We start from the raw sequence: 26299 nt of genomic DNA, 5'->3' as shown, positions 1-26299 counted from the left end.
ACGAATAACGACAACGTTATTTCAACATACATTGTAGAGGATTCGAAGAGTAATGTTCTACGGACATGGATAGATAAATGAAGAACAAAAACTGCAGCAATAAGCGGGCTTCGAACACAGGGTACAAAACTGCGAAGCCGCGACGCTGGCCACTGTGCTACCTCTTCGGTCAAAAATGTCCCACCCTAAAAGACACATATAGTACCTCGAAAGCCGTGACCATATTTTTCTCAGAAATGTTCGAGATCTGCGGAGAAACTGAGACTTGTGTTCACTTATTTTGATCCCTCTTTCGCAGAGCGAAATTTCTGTGCTTGTATAAAAGGATTACATACTAATCAACACAATACATTTACTAAAATGCAGAGAAAGTAATGGAAAAGATTGTAGGTGGAGAAAGTTAGCATTGATTTGCGGATACAGTGACCGACCTATTCTTCCACAACTCTCAAGTACCATTCCATTGTGGTTAATGTTTAAAAACACAATGAAACTTTGGCCATCAGAAATAAATAATGGGATCTGAACTTTTCTTAAACGCTTTATTAAGCCACATCGAAGAAAAAAACCTAGTGTGAAACCAAAATCAAACAGTGTGATCCATGATCAAAATTATTAATATAATGAAAAATAGTAGGGTGAAGTACCACATATACAGCTCCAAATTAAGTTGAGTATAATACCTTCGATGTCATCCATCTTAAACCTAAATCCTCATTTCAAAACATCCGGTGCAGTCAGAACTAATGTTACATTTTCTTTATTTATCGAGTCAATATCTGACACTTGTGGCCAAACTTGTTATGGAGATATTTCGCGCATTTCTTGTTTCGGAGATATTTGACATCACTTGAGCGTTTTAGTTTGCCAATATTAATTCCTTTTTCTAGTACAACATTGAACACAAAGGGTGACAGTCCCTCTTCGAGTCTTTCTGTTTACAATAAATTCTTCTAATGTATGAAATAAATCTACCTATTGATCGCATGTCTTGTGACGTCTACAAAGCTGATCATCGCTCGTCTCCCTTCCGCATATGTAAGACACAATTAAAAGTAAAATATTTATTTCCATGGTGTAACGATAAAAATTAGGCACAAAATTTGCGAGGAGGAATGTCCCGCTCCGACATAAGTATAGCTCACTGAAAGCGAATTATAGTTCTACAAGACTGTCGAAAACTTATTTTAAACGAAACAGATGTGCTGAGAGAATAAAATAAAATGTGTTACCATGGAATTTTTGAAAACAAGTCTTTATTTTCAGCCACATAACAAACGTAAATCTGAACGAATTAAACGCATATGAAAGAAATGAAAAATAAAAGTATCATTTTCGCTTTAGATGCTAGATGCAAAGCAGTGCAGTAGTATTACGCTTGTCACATTTACTGGGTATCATTTGAACAACTACTGATGTAGATAAGAAGCAAAGCATAACCTCGTTTATTGTGAAGTCAAGAACGGTACTGAACGCAAAGGGAACAAATTGTCGTTTGGTAAACAAAATAAAGCAGCCAATGTAATGAACGACGGAAACAATGGTAATAATAATACTCTCACATACAGTCTTATCGAGATTCCAATTATTCTGGAGTTTTCGATTTTGCTGTTGTGCCTACTTGAAATTCACAAAAACTTGTATGTGACTCCAATGTCCTGTGTATCTAATTGTGTATATTACTATCCTAGTAACACCTGTTCCACAAAATCAAATTCCACTTGCGAAATACGAGGATATTCGTAAATCCTTCCTCATAGTGCATCAATTGCTTCGATAACAGTTGTCCAAACATCTGAGTGGTGCCCTGTGATTTGTCCGATATCAACACTATCTCGTAGGTCTCTTGATAACACATGGATAGGCAAAAGTATTTAAAGAGCTGGCCCAATGCATCCGAAATGATTCAGGCCAACATGGAGCTGTCAACAGGTGTAAAGATTGCCGTTCTGGTAAGTGAGGTTGACCTGACTTGATCTGACATAATACGGCTGTGTTAACATTTCACGATACGTTGCAAGCTCTGTTAACAACTATAGTTAGAGTTACGTTAACATAAGGGCAGGAAGTTCTAGAATTTATCAGAGCAACTGTGGTAACAACCACGTAGACTGTTGTTGAGGAAAATTTGATGAGATGGTAATATGGGCCTACGGCTGTTAAAGCCATATCCGCCATATCCGTTAATAATAATAATTTAGAAACTGTATAATTTGCCCCAGAGTACTGAACTAGGCCAAATAAATCAGTTTCTTCATTAGGAAGGTAAACAGTTCTCATATGTCCACCACTATCAACGTTCAGAAATGATGTAAGCACTCGGTCATTATCTAATCGATTGGTCCTGTAAAAAACTTCTTTGGTTCCCTAACATAATTTCTCGGGCATGAAAAGTTTGATTGAATGTAATATGGTTACAGCATAATGTTGCTTAAACTGTTCTGTTGCTTTTCATACCAGCAATTATTATATCTAATGGTTCAAATGGTTCAGGTGGATCTGAGCACTATGGGAATTAACATTTGAGGCCATTAGTCCCCTAGAACTTAGAACTACTTAAACCTAACTAACCTAAGGACATCACACACACCCATGCCCGAGGCAGGATTCGAACCTGCGACCGTAACGGTACCTCGGTTCCAGACTGAAGCGCCTAGAACGACTCAGCCACACCGGCCGCTTTTATCTAATGCTGCTAACATTTTTGTTCACAGCCAGAACTAATATTTATAGTAGTGGGATAGAACATTTTGCAGCATTTGGTTTTAGACACTTTTAGGGAAGAGGCTGTTGAACTAAATCAGTTGGAGCAGGCAGACAAGTTACATAATGCAAGATGGCATGTTAGTTAATGAAAGCATCACTACAAAAATATTCATTTCCTTGTGCTTACCTTTAGTACACAAAATATTAGTTCAGCGTTATATTCCACAGATCAGACTTTATTGTGTGATATGCATAACAATGATAGTTATAGTCCATTTTCATTTCGGTAATACTATTATAGCTATCACTTTTTCTCTATTTAAAACTACCATTCTTATCTCAGCGTGGTTCACTCATTATCTTACAAACTTGGTTCACATGAATGTCCAACTAGCACAATGTGAAGGATTCCTTTTATATTTAGATTCAACGAACCATAATGAAAATTTTTTCACTGGAAATTAATAATAGATTAACTAATAACTGAGTCCGGAGTAATGTCGCAATTATGACCTACAGAAAACAATACATACTGCACAAATTGAATATGCATCTGTCAGCATGTTCATGTGACACGAATGTTATGCTGGCAACATATACTGGGGCCACTGAAACTCCAACATAGTGTCAGGGCAGTAAACAGACTACCCGAAGTTCTACACTTTACTCGTTGGTGGTACCCATTAAATTAATCTAAAAACCTGAAGAGAAGCTCTTCTAGACGAGAGAACGACCGGAAACACTAAAAAGATGAGTATTATGTCCACAAATGTCATGGGTTTGTAGATTTCAGAATTTACATTCAGCCTAGAGAATAAGAGAACTAATTACATCTAACTACTATTTGCTTAAATATATTCTGTGTTTTGTATTTTCATCGCAAAGAAATTTAAGTGTGCCACAAATGAGAAAGTAATTTAGTCCATGTACATTGCTCGTCATATATATCACGAACTGTAGTCCATATACAAGCTCGGTAATATATTTTTCCAAATGAACAGTAGTATTAAGTTATGGTAACAACACACAATCATTGGAGTGACCGAATCATGAGCCACACTGAAAGTGGTGTGGGCTGTTATGAAATACATTATAGAGCTCATGCCATTCTCTTTTGCAGCTGCTGTGTGCTGCCCATGCCAGCGCGGCTCTCGGCAAGCTGCCATGGTGGCTCAGACACGATCAACGGGGAGTCTGCACAGCGGCTAGCGAGATTATCTGCAGTGACGACTGTTCACAGGTGAGTTTGTTCTTTCAGACGGTATGGTGATGGGTAAGGCTCACTCTCTTTCAAAGAGGCGGCCACCTCAGTTGCCTGTGACCCGCTGCTCTGCGTGCTCCACCAGCTACGAGTGGCCACCTCGCTTGTTTACGCGACGACACTGTTGCTTCTGAACTTCATTATTATTCAAGTTAGTAGAAGTAATGACATAACCCATTTGTACGATCGTTAGAAGACTAGCTAAGTTCTGCAACAGAAGCAATTTCTCCGATGTACAGCTGTCGAACTGTACCTGCCTTGTCAGCCATGGCCGTTAAGGGCCCTACGCACGAGGAACGCGACGCAGCGCATGGTAAAATCGCAGCTATCGGTCGCTGATCGCTGGTCAAATAGAAATCCCACACAATCTGACGGACTGCATGCGATTCGTGCTTGAAGTATAGCCGTACTGCATGCACGAACAGCATGGCTGGTAGTGGCTGTATGTGGCAATAAGCTCGCAACGCGTTTCTCCATTTATCAAGCATGTTTCCGCATATTTGTTTTGTTTCGGTTTGGCCACATTGAGAAATAAATTTACATTATAATTTATACTTAAAAAGAGACCACGGCTACTCTGAAAAGTGAAGCGGAACGTGGCGTTGCCTTTTATATTGAGGAGTAATACCAAATATAGTCTCCGATTTTCCAGTGATTAGCATTTTGCAGCTTGTGCTGTAGAAGTGAATTGCCGTGAAGCCCATAGCAATAGTTGCAATGCAGTGGGATCTGTGTCATGTTTTTCTGTTATTTAATAAATAATTATTTGCATTATTAAAGTTTCTAACTTCTAAACAGAATGACACATGTGCCTACCGTAACAAACGTAAGACCTACGGCTATAATAAAACTGTATCGTGTGAACTTTCGACTTCATGTGGTCTCCTAATTTCAGGACCAATATGTCGTAATATTAGAACGGCCAGACTGATATCGGGTTCTATAACTATAATGGGTGTACAGCTGGCCTCATTGGTTCCTACCACGCCCAACAAACTGTACCATCTGCAGGTGTCCTTATCTGCAAACACACAAGTTGCATTCAGTTGTGGCCCTTCCTGACATGGGCACACGTGGGCTAACGACCCACTAATAGCCATAGATGAGCGAGTACGTACTTGGAGCATTACCGTGAATGAACGCCTGTTACACTCCGTACTAAAGACCTCTACAGATAGCACGATTTGCCAGGCCCGATATCAGGCGGCTTCCTACACACCCATAAAAATTTATCGGACCACATATTAGGGACAATATGTATCTATTTCATCATAGGTGTACAATAATTTGTTATAATAATAATATCAATTTCTATGGTTTTGCATTCATGATGTTGTAATATCATCTTTTGGTTTATTTACTGTAGTGCCAAAAACGTGAAAAAGTGGTTAACGCATACAATACTTAAAAGAGCACAGACATAGACCAATCGTATGGTGCGTAAACAACATAATGAAACTGACAGTACTGTGACCCCTGTTGTAGCTACCTATTGCATTCCCTTGACTTTGTGTCCTCAAGAACACGTCCAAAGACGATAACATCATACTGTAAGGGGTAGTCAAATGAAAATGAGACGGATGGAATAAAAGTACGTAAACGTTTCCTATTACAAAAGTAACTCCCATAACTGTTAATAGACTTACTGCACTTAGAGATAAGACGGTCAGTACCTTCATGGAAAATTGTTGCAGTTGCCTGCGGAACCACGACTGTGTCTGCGTCCGAAGGACATCGAAGGCCCCTGTATCTTTATTCATGACTCCTAAAATGTGGAAATCTAGTGGATAAAGTTAGAGACTGTGTGGAATATGTGTAAGAGCTCCCCAGCGAAATTTTTGTTCTGTAGTCGAAACCAAAATCTGTTTCCAATACGACACAGATATTTTGCTGGGAAGTCGTGATGTATACCGCCAGGCTATCCATATTTGAAGTTAAGCTTCAAAACCCTGTAGAAACAGAACATCTGTTCAGAATAACGTCAGATCTGAATAGTACGTTACTGACGTCATGAAATCCACTCCTGGAAATTGAAATAAGAACACCGTGAATTCATTGTCCCAGGAAGGGGAAACTTTATTGACACATTCCTGGGGTCAGATACATCACATGATCACACTGACAGAACCACAGGCACATAGACGCAGGCAACAGAGCATGCACAATGTCGGCACTAGTACAGTGCATATCCACCTTTCGCAGCAATGCAGGCTACTATTCTCCCATGGAGACGATCGTAGAGATGCTGGATGTAGTCCTGTGGAACGGCTTGCCATGCCATTTCCACCTGGCGCCTCAGTTGGACCAGCGTTCGTGCTGGACGTGCAGACCGCGTGAGACGACGCTTCATCCAGTCCCAAACATGCTCAATGGGGGACAGATCCGGAGATCTTGCTGGCCAGGGTAGTTGACTTACACCTTCTAGAGCACGTTGGGTGGCACGGGATACATGCGGACGTGCATTGTCCTGTTGGAACAGCAAGTTCCCTTGCCAGTCTAGGAATGGTAGAACGATGGGTTCGATGACGGTTTGGATGTACCGTGCACTATTCAGTGTCCCCTCGACGATCACCAGAGGTGTACGGCCAGTGTAGGAGATCGCTCCCCACACCATGATGCCGGGTGTTGTCGTATGCAGTCCTGATTGTCGCGACACCACTGGAGGCGGGCTGCACGATGTTGGGGCGTGAGCGGAAGACGGCCTAACGGTGTGCGGGACCGTAGCCCAGCTTCATGGAGACGGTTGCGAATGGTCCTCGCCGATACCCCAGGAGCAACAGTGTCCCTAATTTGCTGGGAAGTGGCGGTGCGGTCCCCTACGGCACTGCGTAGGATCCTACAGTCTTGGCGTGCATCCGTGCGTCGCTGCGGTCCGATCCCAGGTCGACGGGCACGTGCACCTTCCGCCGACCACTGGCGACAACATCGATGTACTGTGGAGACCTCACGCCCCACGTGTTGAGCAATTTGGCGGTACTTCCACCCGGCCTCCCGCATGCCCACTATACGCCCTCGCTCAAAGTCCGTGAACTGCACATATGGTTCACGTCCACGCTGTCGCGGCGTGCTACCAGTGTTAAAGACTGCGATGGAGCTCCGTATGCCAGGGCAAACTGGCTGACACTGACGGCGGCGGTGCACAAATGCTGCGCAGCTAGCGCCATTCGACGGCCAACACCGCGGTTCCTGGTGTGTCCGCTGTGCCGTGCGTGTGATCATTGCTTGTACAGCCCTCTCGCAGTGTCCGGAGCAAGTATGGTGGGTCTGACACACCGGTGTCAATGTGTTCTTTTTTCCATTTCCAGGAGTGTAAACACAAACACACATGAAAATTTAAAGAAAATTTTACCAATAGATGGGGCTGTAAGCGTCTTAATGTAAATAGGATCGTCTACAAATTACAAATTAATCGCAATACGATGACTGTGGTTTGAGTTGCACATTATACCAATCCGAACGGATCAACATGCATGACTGCACAGGTTCGGCAGGCAGCAGTTGCGGCACTGCTAGTTAGGTGAGCCCATCCATCACGGTAATGTTCCACCACATAGGACGTAAAAAATCGGTTTTTAACTGTCCAGGGGCCAAAAAACGCATTAAAATCAAATCACACCGGTTTCTAAATGTCGTGACTCCGCCGAAAGACATGTTCAGTACGCTGTCGACCGTTTTCTGCCACAAGCTGAAATCGAGAAGCAGCAAGTTTCACAACATATCGGAGTGTGTTCAGAATGCGCTGCCCAATAGGCGTATGTGCCTCCAGTTCAGCTACGTTCGTAATTAGAACACTGAACACCACAGCCTTCAGATAACCCCACAGCAAAAAGTAATACGATTAAGATCTGATGATATGGATGGCCAGGCTGTAGGGAAATCACGGCTGATAACTATAGGATTTGGGGACTGCCTGTGCAGCACTCTCTTCACTGGCTATGCAACTTGCCGAGGAGTGTCATCTTTTGCATAAAAATTATCCTATCACACGTCTTCGCTGTTCGAGAGCTGGAATGACCTTGGTGCGCAAAAGGCCCTCGAGGTGCCTACCAGTGATGGTATGGGTAACAGGATCAGCAAGACATATCTCTTCGAAAAAATTCGGCCCTACGAAAAACGATTTCGTCGACCCGCTCCACACAGTCACGGGAATGAAGTGGTACCGGTTGACGTGCGTGCAAATTTCCCGTTGTTCACATTCTGCAGTTCTGCATATTGACGTGTTCTTAGAGACAGAAATGGCTTCCTCTGTCCACAGAATGTTCCACGGCCATGCGAACATGTAATTCAAGAGCGAAAGTTTGTCTTCTTGGCTGGTCAACACGAAGTCACTTCTGGACACGAGTAATTTTGTATGGACAGTGATGCAACGTATTTCGTAGGATTTTGTATACCGTGCTCTCGAAGGCAGTCCAATGTTCGGGGAACAGTTTGTAGTCAGTTTCTCCAGACCTTTAGCAGGCATCAAACTAATGCCTTTTTTCATTCTGTTGACTGTCCAGAACCTCTGCTTGGCTACTAGCGCACTGTCACCGTTGTTGTAAAAGGGCTGTACCAGCAGAGCGCGGTCCTTTATGGAAACAGTCATGATGGGGGTCGCTAACGCAAACCCAGGAGAGCCGCGATCCGCTCATCTGTTGGTATGGATGTTCTGGCGCTTATAGCGACCTGTATTAATCAATTTTTCGTAATTTTTTTCCCATGACGTTTCCCTATGCGTCAATAATATGCTATTCAAATTTGACGTTATTTTGAGCAACGGTTCTCTTTCTACAGCTTACACTTCAAGTCATTAGCCGACAAAATTTCATGAAGGGCCTAAAACCAGTACCGTTCTGAACGCTTGAAATGCGGCAACAACTGCCATTCTCCTTTCTCTTTATAAAAAGAAATAAATGCAATTTCATGTATATATTGTCTAACCTTTCAGACACGTCCGAAAGAACAGGCACTATTTTGATCTAAAGCCACTGTGAATTAAGACACAATGGAATGACAGACTATGGCTGCAAGCGGGCACTGATGTAAATCAACGGGGAAACTTGAAAATTTGTGCCGGACGGGGACACGAAGTCGGGTCTCCTACTTAGCAGGCAGATGCGCTTTCCATTACGGTAGCCACACACAGTGGTCGTCGTGGCTACATGGACTGCTCCAGCATGCCTCCCAACAGACCTAGATATCCACATACTACAAATGTAGTGCCCCTTGCCCATTACTCTCATTACTCGCGGCATTTTGCAGTTAGAGCCCGATGCGAATCTGCACTGAAGAAATCATTGGCCATTCTCGCCTCAGTTACACACATACACACACACACACACACACACACACACACACACAAACACACGCGCGCGCGTGTGTGTGTGAGTGTGAGAGAGATATCAGTGCAGATCTCTTATGGGAATCAGCGAAATGTCTCAGGTAATGAGGATGATGGTCAAAGGGCACTACATTAGTGGTGTGTGATAATTTGGGAATTCGTGCCTGACAGTAGGCGTGCTAAGGGTCGTCCGTGCAGTTCGCAGGACACCTGTGTCTGGATGGCGCAGTGGTCAGAGCATCCACGTGCTGAGCTTGAGCTGGAGACCTGTGTTGGAATCCCTGTCCGGCACAAACTTTCGACTTTCCCCATTGATTTAAATCAAGGCGCAACGTCTGTATTTCCTTTGTCATCTAAAAGCAGTTTCGTAGTGCAGGTGCTGGAATTTGTGTGTGTATAAAACTAAAAAATAGGATTTCTTATTCTCTTATCTTTCTACATGTATTCAAAGCAAGTTGCTCTGTTCGTGCAGGTGCTGGTGTGTTTGGGCGATGGTTCAGGCGGTTTCTACGCCACGGTGGTGGCAGTATGCGACTCCAGCGCGGATCAGAAGTGCAGCGCAGAGCAGGCTGCCTGCGTCGCGTCAGCGGACTCTGAGTGCCACTCTTATCTGCCCGGCGAGGAATTCATGTGCCACGGCATCGGATCCTTCCCTGACCCGTACGACTGCCAGACGTACCACATCTGCACTGAGGTCAACGCAGGTTCTCAAACCGAAACGTGCTCCGGAACTACAGCGTACAATCCTCTGCAAGCAGACTGCAGGTGAGCATCTATTTTTCTGCTCCAAGAATATCTCTCCTTCCCAGAATATTTTCGAAGACTCATTTCGGTGTGAGGGCGACCTTTGGTATTCTTTGTTGGGGTCTTTAGTCCGAGTATCGGTTTGATGCAACTCTTCATGATACTATTCTTTTCTCTGCAAGGCTTCTCGTCCCTGTATGGCTGCTGAAGCCTACATCCATTTGAACGTCTTTACTGTAGCTGGTCTCCTACTAAAATTTTTATCTCCAGACTTCCATCCATTACCAGTTTGGCGATTAACTGATACTTCAGTGTGTGTTCAATAACCTGTTCCTTTCTTTTATCCAGGTTATGCACTACATTTATTATCTCAATTCAGTTCAGTATCTCCTCTATGGTTATGTGATGTACCCATCGAATCTGTGGCACTATTCTCTAGCCTCACATTTCGAAGCCCACTATCATCTTCTTATTTTAATTGCTTATCGTTGACGTTATTTCCCTATAAGGCTACTCTCCAGACTAATTCCTTCGGAAAAGGCCTCCAAAGTCGGACAAGTACAGTTGTAAGTTATCTAAGTAAATAAACGAGATAAGATTATGTGAATGTGCAGCTGCTTGCTTTACTTCTGGATTGTCTCTTTGTGCATGCATAGTCTCTTTATGAATGTAATCTGTTCCATACCAAAAATTCCATTCATAGAAAAGAAATATGTGCATAAGTTAACCTGACGTTCAGTTAAGAACTAAGTCTGTGTTCAAGAGGTAGAAGCAAATCTGACTTCATTCTTCTTGTTCTTCTTTTAAAGAGATTCTGTACTTAAATGAGAATATTTAAATTCAATGCTGTTAATTGAGCCTCTGAAGCAAGTGAAAACGTTGAGAAACCACTCTTACAGAAAAAGAAGAGAAGGTGTGCTAACTGTAGAGAATTGTGGTAGTGCTGTACGGTCTCTTAAACATACGCTCTGAAAACTTGGTTCTACTAAAATTTATCTCTCATGAAAAGGAATGTTCATCAGCTAATGGGACCTTCAGAATGGCGTATGATAATCTGAGTTACTGTCTACATAAAATTTCTTCTCAAGAATCTGTATTAAAAAAGAAGAACATCTCATAAAAAGTTCTTTATTTCGTTTACAAAATTTCACCACTTGAAGCTTTAGAAATCTGTTAGAAAATATTGAATTACAAATTACAATAACGTCATGGCAACAATGGGAAAACACAAAAAGTAACTTAATATGAAAGTTTATTCTAACACAAAAGTCATCATACCAATGATTAAATTCTGTTTGTTTTTCAAATCCATTAACACTGACTGTGAAATAACTTTATAAAATAGCCAATTCTGTTGGAGAAACAAACCGCAACTGAACATTATATTAGAGGTTGAAAATACCGCTATAGTTGTAAAGTTCTTTTTATTATCATACGTCCACCGCTGCGCTCTGGGGTCACAGCACCAAGTTACGGCACCTGAAGGTGGGCGTATAAGAGCCCGAAACCGGTCGTGTGATAATAAATAGAACGCTACAGATGTAGCGGTGGTTTCAACCTCTAATTTATAAAATAGCAAGAAATTCTTGATTTGGATGTCTGTGTTGAACCAAGAATGCCTAACAAAATGCTGCCTCAATAAAGTAAAATACGTTCATTCGTCACCTTAAATACCTGTCTTCTCAAAATAACTCTATCTTATAAATCCATATCACTCAATGAATAATGATAATATTCGGTTTGTAATAATAATATACTACATCAGATCAATAAAATAACTCCCAAGGGCACCATCGTTTCTGACGAGTCTGATCCTTTCACAGTTACTTCATATGTTGTAGAGCCCTCGCAGAACTGTCTCACGAACCGAGAATGTTATGCCAGGAGTTCTCAAACGAGTGATATTTTTGCCACGTTATCCAATTATTAAGTGCTTCAGAATAAGAAACTGTTATGTTGTTAGGTGGTAACCGTTATGTGCCGAGGAGTTAATTAATTCGTCCTCTCTGATGATGGTAAGTGGGTGGAAGGTGGCCAAACGGTCTGTCGCCATAATAAACTGGACAGGCAAGAAAAATATTACTTGTCGCAAGTTCACTTTCAACCTCTGGGCGAAGAAATGCTACACTTTTGGCAACTTGTGACTACCGTGGCTAGCTATAAGCAGAGGACCAATCATCCGTGCGCCTGCGAGCAGAGAATGTTTGTCGGTAGGGCTAGCTATCAACAACGCTATGTAAGGTTCAGCACCAACTAGTGACAAGGATGTAAACCCTACTGGAAGTAATCCTGAACTAGAAGAATGGTGCCAAGGTGCCCGCTGCTTGTAGCACCGTCCTGGATGTTTTCATTGTTCGGCGGACTGGAGTTTCTTCGTTGGTGGCGATGTACAAAGCGCTGCTCGTGGCGCCCGCAGGAAACTTAAGTCGCCGGCTCCGGCACTATGGAGAAGTTACATTTCTACAGAAACCAACCGATGAACCGCGACACTACACGTACTCTCAACGTATCGTCCCGCAGTGTAACATAGTTTAAAGCTTCTATGACATTTGGCTCGGTCAAAAGAAAAAACCCAGCAGCAAACATGCATTGTCCAACATAGAACTCTTCCTAGAACAAGTCATGTTGGCGTGTTATACAGTCAAGGTTGAGTTGTAATTAAAGACAGCCACTTTCACCTGCCAAGACAAAGGATAAAGGGATAACGTAGTCCCGAAACTTGTATAAAAGTATCACACATTTGACGACTTGTGGCGTAATACTGTTGTGTACATAGTTCCGCGTAGTCAGCGCGTACACAACTTTCCCACTAGAGCGCGCCCCGCTAAGCACAACAGCGCAGGCGCAGCACTCGTCCGTCTCCGCTCTATGAGATGGCGCTGCCATAAAGACGGACCAAATTCTGCTTCCGCCGATCCGCGTATTAATATTTAACGCAGCCAATGAGATTGAAGCTAACGTAGAACCTTTTCTCCTCGCGGATTACACTCGCGCAGTGATACCTGAACGCTGGAGGTATTATAACGAGTGTACAGACCTCCGATTAGTCAGTCTGCATTAGTCTGCATTTGCCTGTACCAGTCTATAGTCAAGTTTCAGTCTGCGCCTAATAAGTTACCATATTCCTGAACATAGCCATGAAGATAAATGAATAGACACTTTGTCAAGTATCAGAGATATGTGAAAATAAGATTAACGTACCAAGACCAAAGGAACTTCAGGTTGACAGTTGTAAACAGCATCCAGAATCAAGCTACGTACTGTCTATGTTTTTTATTATTTTAATAAATGTGTGTGAAAATTAATCAAGTTCTGTTTAAAGTTGGTCACCGTCAATCTGCTACTCTAAGCGTACAAGTGGCATTTCTATCGTCTGACCTAACGGCAGAAGATAAACGCGCCACTATAAGACCACGAGACATATTGCTGACACTCGCCTACTTCGTTAAAGCGACAAGTCAAATAATCTCATGGTGTGTGTACCGAAGGTCCTACAGTATGCACACCACAAATACTCTCAGTACTGAAGTATACGAAAGTCTTAGAAGGCCGTGTACTGCCATTCCTTTGATCTCATTGTACCGCATTAGACATTTCTCTCATCATTTTCGCGTACAATAGTAGAAACGTGCACACATCGAAAATACTGCAGTTATTGCAGTAGGAAGAATTGGCCATCTGCTGAAGTATTGTACAGAAGTCATACCAAAAGGCATACTCCGATCCGGTAACTGAGAAGATGCCTGCGTCATTGCTTCCCAGGATCCTACAATGCCCTTGTTTAGTGAACTATGTGAATACACGGATTGTCTGTTGCTGCTGCTTTTGCAAGGCGCTCTAATTTTCATTCACATTTAATAAAAGTATACAAAAAGAAATTTTACGACTGTAGTCGTCGGAAACAGGACATTATAATAGCTCAATTGCATGACAAGGAAGGAAAACACCCGACGACTTCTCTAAATAATAGTACATTTAAATAATCAAAGCAGTTATTTGTGCGCTGCTCACTTCCCCACGTTGACGCATCTCACTGCGGCGATTCCATACAAGAGACTGGCACTCTCTCTCTCTCTCTCTCTCTCTCTCTCTCTCTCTCTCTCTCTCTCTCTCTCTCTCTATACTTCACTGGAGAGTGAAACGCCATCTAGTACTCGTTCCAGACCACCTGCACCTCTCCAAAGCGAGCTAGGAGTTCTTTAACAGCGGAAAATGAACATTTTTTTCAGTGAGTGCCCTTAGAAGTGGATATAATTCTTATACTCTCGGTGGCGTGTATTTCAGTGGAATGGAATCAGTGGCAAGTTTCAAATTTTGAGCTGTGCTGTATATTGTGGTTGGGTAGCTACATCGATAGGCTTATGTTGCATTTAGCGAAGACTGATATCTTGTTTCAGTTTTTCTTGTGACTACATTCGGTAATGAATTATTGTGTGTTGCACCTAGCCGGAATCGAGTAATTATTTCCTTAATTTCATATGATAATATCACTTTTTTCAGTTTATTGCCCATATTAGAGCAAATTCTTACGAAAATGCATTCATTTTTCATTGCCGTGTGTTGAGTTTTTTTTCAAAAGCACTACTCACTTTCACTTATTTCGTACGCGTAATTTCAAGTTATAGCTCCTTCCTTGGTCATTGGTGGTTATCCACTATTTTCCGGTTCTACTTGGACTACTGTGAGCAGTTCTGGTGATACCATTTGCCCTTGCCTGACTCATTGATCATTTCTGAATTCACTATTTCAACCCAGTCCAAGAGAGGTATCAGTATTAAAGTAAACGTTGTTGCAGTTATAGTCTTCAGCTCAAAAACTGGTTTGATATATTTCTCGAACTTAGTTTATCTTTTGCAAGCTTGTTGATCCCTGCATATCTATTGCAATTAACATCCACTGGAACAATTAGACATGTTGCCTAAACATTGTTCCCCTTTGGACACTAAGGACCGGTGATACACTGTTCAATCAGTGAATATATTGTTCCAGGTTTGGTGAGATGTTTTGTGTTGCATACATTCTTTAAATTCCTTAGAATTTACAGGTGTTATTATTCTATTTATTGCTCGAAAATTTTTGTAAGCCTAATTTGTCATTCCTTTTGGAATGTCCTTCTCACTCTTGTTGAAATGTAGGAAGTATAATTTGCATTAGAAGTAAAGTACATGTACGCACCACATTTGATATGTACTACATATCGAATTTTGGTTCATATTTGTTAATTGCACCTATGGTCAATCGGTTGTGACATGCCCCTCGTCTGCAACATACCGAGCAATCGCAACTGAAAATTACCGATATCGTTGCAGGTGACTTACAGCAAAGGGCTACGGCAAAAGAACCGACGAGGATACGGTTATACAAGTCGTTTATCACAGAAACAAATAAATAACACATTGTTATTTGACACTGTCAAATCGGAAGACAGGCGATCTGTTATGTTAAAATGTGTGGATAAAAATCCTACGTCAGAATCGCTAAAATTTCAGTACTGATGACCAGTTTCAGCTCTTTGACGAGCTACCTCCATATTAATGAAAATTATTACTTAATTCAATGTCTGAACCCCAAGAAATACGCATCGTCTTAATCTTTTGAGCTGAATCGGTTTTGTTGCCACGTACACAGCAAAGCGAGTCGGCATTATGACATACTTTAAAACGTTAGGCAGACCTACACATTTTAAAATAAAAAACAGTTATTATGTTTAATTAATAGTGACAATAATGGCATTCCTGCAGGTATGCTGGATGATGTAAGCAAATCCAATCGAGATATGTAGAAAGGGAAGAGAAAGGAAAATTATGCTTTAACGTTTCGTGGACGAAGATGTTAGAGACGGTGCAGAACTTCGGTGTGGGGTAACACGGGGAAGAAATTCAGCTATATTATTTTCCAGGGAATCGTCATACCATTTGGTAAAGCTGTTTAGAGAGACCATGGGAAATCTACAACTGGATGACAAATGTGGTATTCAACAACGGTTCTTCCAAATGTAGGTCGACTGTACTTAATATTGTTCTGTCACCCTTGATATGAAAAAAGGAATAGTGCTAGACGATGATGATATATCCGCGAAAATTATTACAAGTGGAAGAATAATAAAACAAAACGAACTTACAAAATTAGTTGCACAATGAGTGTCGAGGAAGACAATTCACGAAAAGTTCGCAACAACAGCACAGGAAGAAACGTAGGCTTTTAATCAAACGAACAATCTCCCTTAAAATGTTGACACAGCTGAGCAATTTTAACAACTTTTGGGCCACTTCAATAGAATGTGTGACTAGATAACGAAGTAGTGATTCCTAAATTAATAACATCAAAAGCCTTTCCAGGTGTAAAATTTTTTCTGGTGTAATGCAGCATTTGTTACAGTATTCGCCATACCTACAGGTAACTGCAGTTTCATAATCTCTGAATTATGCTTCTGATGTGATGTGGTCCGTCACTCTTTTAAATCAAATCTTGCTCTATGTTGACAGCCTGACGACATCCGACCGAGTTTGCACGGAAGGCCCCATCGCGGCTTGTACGCAGCTGGGACAGGTGGGCATTGTCCCAGAGAACCCAGCCATTTACTACATCTGCATACAGAAGGGAGATGGTATTTCTCCGGAAATGTACAGGTGTCCCGGCAGTCAGATCTTCGACGTTACCACTGCTGCGTAAGTATCTATAACATTTAAGAGACCGAAACGTAGCCTCTTGGTATTCAATTTGGCGTTAATCACTCTTTTTGTGTACTGTTGAAGTACATAAAATCTACAATGTAAACAATGTGTCTTTTTTTGGCAAAAATCGTGGCAATGTTATAACCGATCTTTTTTTACTTGTTGGTAGAGAGGACTTTAGAAGCATATTTGACTATAAGCATTTGTTGAGGAACCACCACAGATTCATTCAGGAAAGTCACGCTTGAGCTACGCTTGGAATTAAAGTCGTCCGGAAAGTTTGCTTCATAATACTGGTTACAGCCCTTACTGCTCAATATACACCGAGGTCACAAAAGTCATGGGATACCTAGTGATATCGCGTGGGGCCTCCTTTTTCCCGGTGTAGCACAGCAACTCGACTAGGCATGGACTCAACAACTCGTTGGAAGTTCTCTTCAGAAATACTGAGCCTTGTTGTCGCTCCAATATAGCCGTCCAAAATTACGAAAGTGACCGGTGCAGGATTCTGTGCACGAACCAACTTCTCGATTATGACCCATAAATGTTTTATGGGTCGCGAAATCATTCCCTCGAACTGTCCCGAAAGTTCTTCAAACCAATCGCGAGCACTTGTGACCCACTGAGATGGCGCACTGTCATCTATACAAATTCTATTGATATTTGGGAACATGAAGACCATGAATGTCTGAAAATGGTCTCCAAGCAGCCGAACATAAATGTTTCCAGTCAAAGATCGGTTCAGATGGGCCCTAAGACTCAGTGCACTCTATGTAAACACAGTCAACACAGTTACGCAGTCACCACCAGCTTGCACAATGTCTTGTTCAAAATCCATGGCATCGTGGGTACTGCACCACGGTCGAAACCTACAGTCAACTCTTACCGACTGAAATGGGCAATCACCTGACCATACCATAGTTTTTCGGTCGTCTGGGGTCCAAGCGACACGGTCAGGAACGCAATGAAGGAGATGCAGGCGATGTCTCCCTGTTAACAAAGAAACTCGCGTATCGTCTGTTGCCGTAGCCCATTAAAGCCCAATTTCGCTGCGCTGTCCTGAAGGATACGTTCGTCGTACGTCCTACGTTGATTTATGCGGATATTTCACCCAGTGTTGCTTGATGTTAGCACGACCAGTTCCATGAAAACCCTCCCACTCTCGGTCGTTAAGTAAAGGCCGTCGGTCACTGCGTTGTCCGTGGCGAGAGGTAACGCCTGAAATTTGATATTCTCGGCACACTATTGACGCTGTGGGTCTCGGTATATTAAAGTCTCTAATGATTTCCGAAATGGAACGTCCCATACTTGTAGCTGCAACTATCATTCCGCAATCGAAGTCTGTTAATTCACGTCATGCCGCCACAACCGCGTCGAAAACCTTATCGCATGAATCACATGAGTACAAATGACGATTCTGGCAGCGCATTCCCCGTTTATACCTTGTGTACGCGATACTACTGACATCTGTATATGAGCATATCGCTATCCCATGACTTGTGTTACGTCAGTCTACACTGTGTGGGGAAAAAACAGGAGATACCCAGAAGGGAGGGAGAAAACCAAATTAAACATCAACAAAAGCAAAACGAGGATAATGGAATGTAGTCCAATTAAATCGGGTGATGCTGAGGGAATTCGATTAGGAAATGAGACACTTAAAGTAGTAAAGGAGTTTTGCTATTTAGGAAGTAAAATAACTGATGATGGTCGAAGTAGAGAGGATATAAAATGTAGACTGGCAATGGCAAGGAAAGCGTTTCTGAAGAAGAGAAATTTGTTAACATCGAATATAGATTTAAGTGTCAGGAAGTCATTTCTGAAAATATTTGTTTGGAGTGTAGCCATGTATGGAAGTGAAACATGGACGATAACTAGTTCGGACAAGAAGAGAATAGAAGCTTTCTAAATGTGGTGCTACAGAAGAATACTGAAGATAAGGTGGATAGATCATGTAACTAATGAGGAGGTATTGAATAGGATTGGGGAGAAGAGAAGTTTGTGGCACAACTTGACTAGAAGAAGGGATCGGTTGGTAGGACATGTTTTGAGGCATCAAGGGATCACAAATTTAGCATTGGAGGGCAGCGTGGAGGGTAAAAATCGTAGAGGGAGACCGAGAGATGAGTACACTAAGCAGATTCAGAAGGATGTAGGTTGCAGTAGGTACTGGGAGATGAAGAAGCTAGCACAGGATAGAGTAGCATGGAGAGCTGCATCAAACCAGTCTCAGGACTGAAGACAACAACAACAACAGGTTGATAGGGTATGTGATGTTATTTCGGTGATTACTAAATCGAGTCACATCTACAGGGTGTTTCAAAAATGACCGGTATATTTGAAACGGCGATGCAAACTAAACGAGCAGCGATAGAAATACACCGTTTGTTGCAATATGCTTGGGACAACAGTACATTTTCAGGCAGACAAACTTTCGAAATTACAGTAGTTTGTATTGCCGTTTCAAATATACCAGTCATTTTTGAAACACCCTGTACAAAGAACTTGGCAGTATGACCCGAACTGACGTTGAATTCCCTCTGGCCTGGATTCATTTACTGATCCGTTGGAGCAAGGTGCCGTAAGGCCATTGCATTTTCACCCGAGGCAAGCTGACCAACAATCTCGGTATCCTGGTCACTCCAGATGGGACGGATGTCGAATTCTTCCCTCAAAAGTTGTGTGGTGGATAAACCTGTGAATCGTGATGACCAAGGGAATACCTCAGTATCACACAGTCAATTCACACAGACATCAGCCGAGTGTGGACATTCATTGTCCTGTTGAAAAGTGGCACCAAGATACTGTCACTCGGCAGGTAACACATGAGGATTCCGGAGGTCCGTGTCGTTCTACTCTGTCGTCACAGTTCCCTCAGTTACCACCGGTCGTGGTGTGAAGTCATACGCAAAGGTCTCCCACAGCATGACGGCGGATGTAGCTCCGTTGCGCCTTTCCTATTCTTCCGAAGAGTCAGATCTCTCCTGAGATCGCCGTCATACTCGCCGACGATGGACCTCGGGGTATTGTCAATCCGCGGTATATCGCCGATCACGTCATTCGTCAGCATTCTATGCCCATCACTCACTTGAACCACTAAATATGCAGCCATTTGTGCTGTGGTGTCAACGGCAGCAGAGGCATCGGACGGTAATTCCGTAGTCCGGCTGCTGTTGGTTTCTGACCAACTGGCGGGCTGAGATACAGTGTAGCTGGGAGCCCATTGCTTGTACTCTGATAGCAGGCACAGATGAGAACTGGTTGCGATGTAGTTTGTGCACAATACCGCGATCCTACCTTTTGGTGGTCGCATATTGTCGACGGGGATCTTGCCCTCACGTTCCTATGCAGTCCAATGTCGGGCCCCTGTCACACCGGAACGCCACACAAATCTGATTACTGAGTGAACCAACAAGCCGGCCAACCAAAGACAAACAATGAGGCCCCTTTGAAACTCTCCCAAGTTATGATAACGCAGTCTCATTCGAGTAACTTGCATCTCCGTTTCTTCTTAGTTATCCCTCAGTTTCTGACGCTGTTCGTGCCCTTTATACAACCTACCAGATCTCACTGCAGCGATAAAGACGAATTACACTATTGCCTTGCCATGACCTCTTGCACGGAATGGCAACGCTAATCAGTTACATACCCTCTGATAATGTGTAACAATCACGAAGTTACGCTGACATCTGACGATGTCTTCTGTGTCCTTCATTGTTATGTCATAGAGTGCGCCTCGCTAAGAGAGTTCATTTGTACAGTTATTGTAGGTCCTCTACTGAATAATGTTGTAATTAATTGTTATTTGAAATATTATATTTGTTGCAGTAGTATATGATATTTCTTTCGAATTATTTTCGATTTTGCCTGCCACCTTTTTGTGGCTGGGAACGTATTTTCGCAAGGTACAGGACGGTACAGTGTTTATCAGACTGGCTGTTGGACTGTTGTCTGATTTTTAATTAGTCCGTGGAAAACATATCATCCAAAGATTCAAGGCTCTATGCGAACAACAGCCAACCCGCTAAACATTTTTCCATCCCACCCAATACCAAATTTCCACACTATATTTAACTATGGGAACGTAAAACCACATAATAAGGAGAGTAAATCACAAATATTCTCAAACTTTTAATTGAAAATCTTGTACTGTAAAGTGTTGGATTGCTGAGAACACAATGTCTTTCTTCCTTCTCGTGTGAACTGCGGCTGTGTAAAACCTGCGTGCCATGAGCGTCTCTGACTGTCACTGTTATAAATTACTACTCTGACCTCGGGCGATACGAGCAACAAATCTGCAAATAAATTAAAAGGATTTTTGGAATTCTTTTTGGAAATTTGTGGTAAGTTCATACGGGACCAAACTGCTGAGGTCTTCGGTCCCTAGGCTTACACACTACTTACTCTAACCTAACCTAACTTACGCTTAGAACAACACACACCCATGCCCGAGGGACGACTCGAACCTCCGACGGGGGGAGCCACGCGAACCGTGGCAAGGCGCCTCAAACCACGCGGCTGCCCAACGCGGCGGTTTTTTGGGATATTATAATGGTTCAAATGGCTCTGAGCACTATGGGACTTAACATCTGTGGTCATCAGTCCCCTAGAACTTGGAACTACTTAAACTTAACTAACCTAAGGACATCACACACATCCTTGCCCGAAGCACGATTCGAACCTGCGACCGTAGCAGTCGCGCGGTTCCGGACGGAGGGCCTAGAACCGCTAGACCACCGCGTCCGGCTGGGATATTATAATAATTGATATTGCATTTACTGTTATTCTTCCCATTCTATCTCCCTTGTATGTGTGTGTGTTTCCCCTTTTATATATTTCTTGTTTCAAGCACTTCTGTTGTCAAAATAGTTTAACATAGGCTCTAAATCAGTGGTTCCCTACCTGGGTACAATCAGATATTAACTAGTGCCTCGTCCCTGCCCCCCCCCCCCCCCCTCTCTCCCCTGCATTCAAGCACCTAACTGAACTTCAGAATCAAACTAAATTTTCATTTTTAAAATAACAAAATATAACTTATACTTAATTTCTGGAGTTTTTTTTTTTATTAAACCTTGAACTAATGGGTGAATGAGTAACTGGTGCTGCTTATTGTGGACAACCGTTTCTTACAGAATGATGAAACGATTCGCAGGACATCACGAATGCTACTTACAACTACTTATCACAAAAGAAAGCTAACTATCGGCATACACACTTATTACAAAAGATGCTACCTCTGCACCATTGCTCTACCTAGCGGCACTTACTTCACTCACATCATACACCCTCACTTAATTAAAATCAAACTCATTAAAGTGTGTGCTCTGTACTTAGACCTACTGTTTGTAGATCACTTGTTTCCTGGATAGCTTACTTCTGAAATGTCGGAAATTGGAAGACTTCAGGTTTCGAAAGTTTTTTTGTCACTAATAATAATAATAATAATAATAATAATAATAATAATAATAATAATACAGTGTAAGCCCTACACAGTTCAGCAGCCGTTAGATAGTTACTGTTGTGTTGTCAATGACATCGTTTATTGTTGTGAAGTGGGTAATCAAGCAACTTTTGGTCTATTGTGGAGAGTATCTATAACCTAAAGAAGACAGTTTCGTGAGATATTTATGCAGAAGCGATATATAGATATATATTACTTTCACAGATATACGGTAAAAAATAAGTGTCTACCGTGTGGACAAGGTGAGGAACATGTTGTTCATACACTCGTTTGACAAGCTGTAATCACCACCATGTTATGCGTTAATGCAAGTATTTGAAAAAATGTAATTATTGGTAGCTTACGTAATCGGTATTAGAGTCTTAAGAAATAGTGATAATTGCACTGATCTTTAAAAAATGATTTAGTTTCATGACCTACACACCACTGATCCTTTTAGTTTCTACGCCACAGAAAACTGTAGTTTACCTCTCACGGGGTAATTGCCACCAGGTTTTAAACTACTGCACTAGATGGCAATAGGGCGACGGAGAAACATAGTAACAGGTGCAGCGTAGTCTCTGTTTTCGACTATGTGCACAGAACGGTACAGGCTTTCCTTTCCTTTTCGTACATATTGCGCCAGCGAAGGATAATCGCCAGCTCACATCATGAGAAAAGTGCTGCGAAATGGTGAACGCTTAGAGGAAGATTTCCATCCGCCTCTCAGCATAACGAAAAGCAGTGTAACGAAGAAAATTTGAAAGAGCGTGTAATGTATGGTGGGACACAAAACAGCACAACTAAGAAGCGAAATTCATCTAGGAGGAAGGTCACTTGGAACTTCTCGCCCTACTGCCCCCTCGGTAATGTACGATCGGTAATCTTCATAGAGTTCTATCACATTAAAAAAATAGAGTTCTGTTAGTATCTTTTTAATTTGTTCCTTCATGGGCAAAGAAATCCCAACGCCGCAGTATCGTAGCAACCGCCAGGGGCAAAAACAATACTGCTCAGGGCATTTATAGAGTGGAGTGTCATGCGCTGCTTCGTTTTCTACATGTGAAGGGAAACTGCACTGCAACAATACAAATATGACTTTGTTCAAATGAACAGCAGAATTGCAGCATCATATGACGCCGGGCTTAGGCGGTGCATAGGCTCCGTTTGTAGTCAAACAAGTGCGGATGACCTTGTTTCTGTGAAAAACCGAGAATCAGAAGAGAAGTGGACTCCTTGATGCCTGAATTAGACTGAAATTTTGAATGACAAAATGTCCATCAGAGGCCTCCCTTGGTTTGTCTGACAATCATTCGCTTGGCTGTATGTCCTCCGTTCTTCCATATTCAATACAAACACAATTATGTTTTCTACTTCATCTGATTTGTCATAGATTTGCCGTTTTCTACCTCGTAGCACTTCTCATCAGACACCTTTATTGTCGCTGAATAACTATCGTGTTTCACTTACACAAGCGAAAACTGGTAGCAGGTATTGATTGTAAAATTTCCATATCAGCATATAGGAATCTCAGAAAATGGAAATTGGTTAACAAAATCACTAAAGGCCATTTTATTCCTCTTTTATTTTCTTTGGCTCTTATTCACTTTTTATCTTAAACTTTCTGAACAGAGATCCTCTTATCCGTGTGTTCGTTATTCATTATTTCAGTACCATTATAACTGATTTTCACGGCACATTCTCTAGTGTTAACCCCAAATTTACGTAGTGTCCATTTCTCGAATAATCATCTAGCTGTTTTGATTAACGTATATTATGTGAAGACACGGTGCTGAGCTTTGCCATCACCATGGGAAACTGCAATGCTGATACGACGTTAACCATCTCCGATACCGAGGACAGACTACAGTAAAAAAATTCAGTATTTACGCAGATGTAACGTGACTCGTGCAGCGAGGGAAGCATGGGAAGCTCCATCCAGAGGGCTTCTTTGGGACGAAGACCACCACAGCAACGTGAACATCAACACACTTTGCAGTAAGAAGACATCCATAGGACGCACGAGCGATCAAATGAGACCTTCGTACTAGGCAATCTCTCCTAACACCTTGTGTACACGTGGTACTCAGTAGAGGGTTCGAAGCTGTATGAGGTGATAGAGATTTATAATTCCCACGGTTTCCTGTCATCAGTTAACGTGAAAACCTATTTGACTGCGCTGACAAACCAGTCAATACCGGTTTCCATATCTGTTCAGTTGAGGTCGCGTTCCACCATTAATGATCTCGAACAGCTAAAAGCCAAGATTAGGCACCCCATTACCGCTAACGGAGTGGTTACGTCATCCTTATTCGACTTCCCACATACACTTGCTTGTAGAATCGAGATGGAGTATAAAATAGTTTATGTAAAATAATCAGTTTTCTTGTAGCTTCTAATAACAAGAAATTTTTTCATAATTACATCAGAAACTTGATTAGTGTTTGAACTATGTTTATGCTACTGCCTAGTACCTTTTGAGTTCGCCCATTCTTACACTTAATGTTGCACAGCATGGTACCTACCTAAGTCACTATAGACATAAACTTTTATTATTACTTCAAGGTGACATACGAGGTTCAAGGAAAATTAAAGCAGACGATTAGGTGAATGTTTTAGTGAGGCCTTAACACTTGGCAATTCTCTGAAGAGACATAAAAGTATATGTACTTTTATCTTGAGACTAAAATTAAATAATTACCTACTCAACTGTTGCAAAAATTTTATTTATGTTTCATGAGAAAGAATGTTTCGCCTAACTGGTTTTAGGTATGTGCAGTAGTGTGCAATAGTAACAGTTATTATAATTTTTAGTCGTTAGGTTTATGAATGAAGTGCTTTGTAGGAACTCATTAGAAGCATTATTTATAACTGTAGAATGTAACTTACTTTCATTCCTCCTATCTTCTTCGTGCATTCATTACATATTCTGTTAGCACTCTTGGATTCAAACTTACTTGTCTAAAGGTTTGTGTTGTACTGCATTAACTACACTTTTAGCAGTGAACTTGAAACTGCTGTAGCCACATAACAGCCTGTACCAACATACATAGGTGTTATATTTAGGGTAAGTACATGATGATCTTCCTTTTTTTCGAATCTGTTCATCGCTTATACCGAAGTGTTCTGTATATAAACTCTTTTATGACGTACTGAATCTGTAAAAATACATTATCGCAGTGAATATAGTATCGTTGCCTCTGTTTCAGAAAACACCACTTTGATATATTAAGTCGCATATGAAACATTAGGGGTGTTATGACTCTAGCGCCGCTGTAGATAGTGCATAACTGAGTTTTGTGCTGTGTGACGAAGTAATAGTTATCTGAAGCACACACTTATGCAGCGACGTATGTGAGCGCTGTTCAATTTGTGTATGCTCCAGCATACAGATCGCAAAGATCTCTGTGTCGTCATTATAGCTTCTCTTTTGCAGGTGCGTTGACCCCGCTTTGAAGTAGATGCGACCGTAAACGGTAGTGCAGGCATCGGCAAGCAACCACGACCAAGATTCCTAGCACTCAACATGCTGACGTGATGAACTATATCGATCGAGTGGATTCGCACAGCCTGTAGTGTTGATTTATCTCACATCTCTTATCCATTGAGCGTATGATTCGCTCATATGAAGCATTTTCGTCTGAACAAGTGCTATACTTATGTAATTTTTATATCTTTCAGTTACTAATTTCACGAGAGCATATTATTTGAAGTCTAGAGAAGTGTTCTATTATTTTTATATTTACCTTGGCTGTGTTAATCAATGTTGCAATAAAATTTAAGAAATCAACAATATTGTGCCGTGCTTTATTTTCACATACCGGAAACTGATTACGTTTGTGGAAACAGAACCTATCGCAAAAAAATAATTAACCAGTTTGGGAAATTTAATTTCAACAGCAATGATGTTCAGACAGAAATGATTAATGATGAATGCAAGGCAGTACAACAGACACTTCCAAAATTACATTGCTGTCCATTAAAATCGTATCACCGTAACGCATGCAATACATGTCGAAACAGAACGAAGCGTTCTACGTCGTTGTATTTGGACAGGATTAGAGTTTTAGCTCAACCATACGATGTTGGTGGAAGTAACATCACCTGTGTTCTAAATACAAGAAAAGATTACACAGTGGGCTTACTGTACCGAA

At 41.8% G+C, this 26299-nt stretch overlaps 1 protein-coding gene across 1 annotated transcript; it reads left to right on the top strand.

Annotated features, from left to right (window-relative positions):
• The first annotated feature begins 1889 nt into the window (after positions 1–1889).
• Positions 1890–25940, top strand: LOC126266893 (uncharacterized). Its single transcript, XM_049971560.1, has 5 exons — positions 1890–1952; positions 3827–3946; positions 9760–10052; positions 16517–16699; positions 25582–25940. The coding sequence occupies exons 1-5, from the start codon at positions 1902–1904 to the stop codon at positions 25604–25606; spliced, it is 672 nt and encodes a 223-aa protein (XP_049827517.1). The 5' UTR covers positions 1890–1901; the 3' UTR covers positions 25607–25940.
• The last annotated feature ends 359 nt before the right edge of the window (positions 25941–26299 follow it).

Source organism: Schistocerca gregaria, chromosome 4 (assembly GCF_023897955.1).
Source record: "Schistocerca gregaria isolate iqSchGreg1 chromosome 4, iqSchGreg1.2, whole genome shotgun sequence".
Lineage (NCBI taxonomy): Eukaryota > Metazoa > Arthropoda > Insecta > Orthoptera > Acrididae > Schistocerca > Schistocerca gregaria.
The sequence above is the reverse complement of the archived record's forward strand: the minus strand, read 5'-3'. Positions and strand labels throughout refer to the sequence as shown.

Bases quoted from the DNA above. Each gene is read 5' to 3' on its own strand.
- LOC126266893 (XM_049971560.1), top strand. From the start codon at position 1,902: ATGATTCAGGCCAACATGGAGCTGTCAACAGGTGTAAAGATTGCCGTT. The intron at 1,953-3,826 runs GTAAGTGAGGTT...TCTCTTTTGCAG, and splicing joins GTGTAAAGATTGCCGTTCTG to CTGCTGTGTGCTGCCCATGC. The intron at 16,700-25,581 runs GTAAGTATCTAT...TCTCTTTTGCAG, and splicing joins TTCGACGTTACCACTGCTGC to GTGCGTTGACCCCGCTTTGA.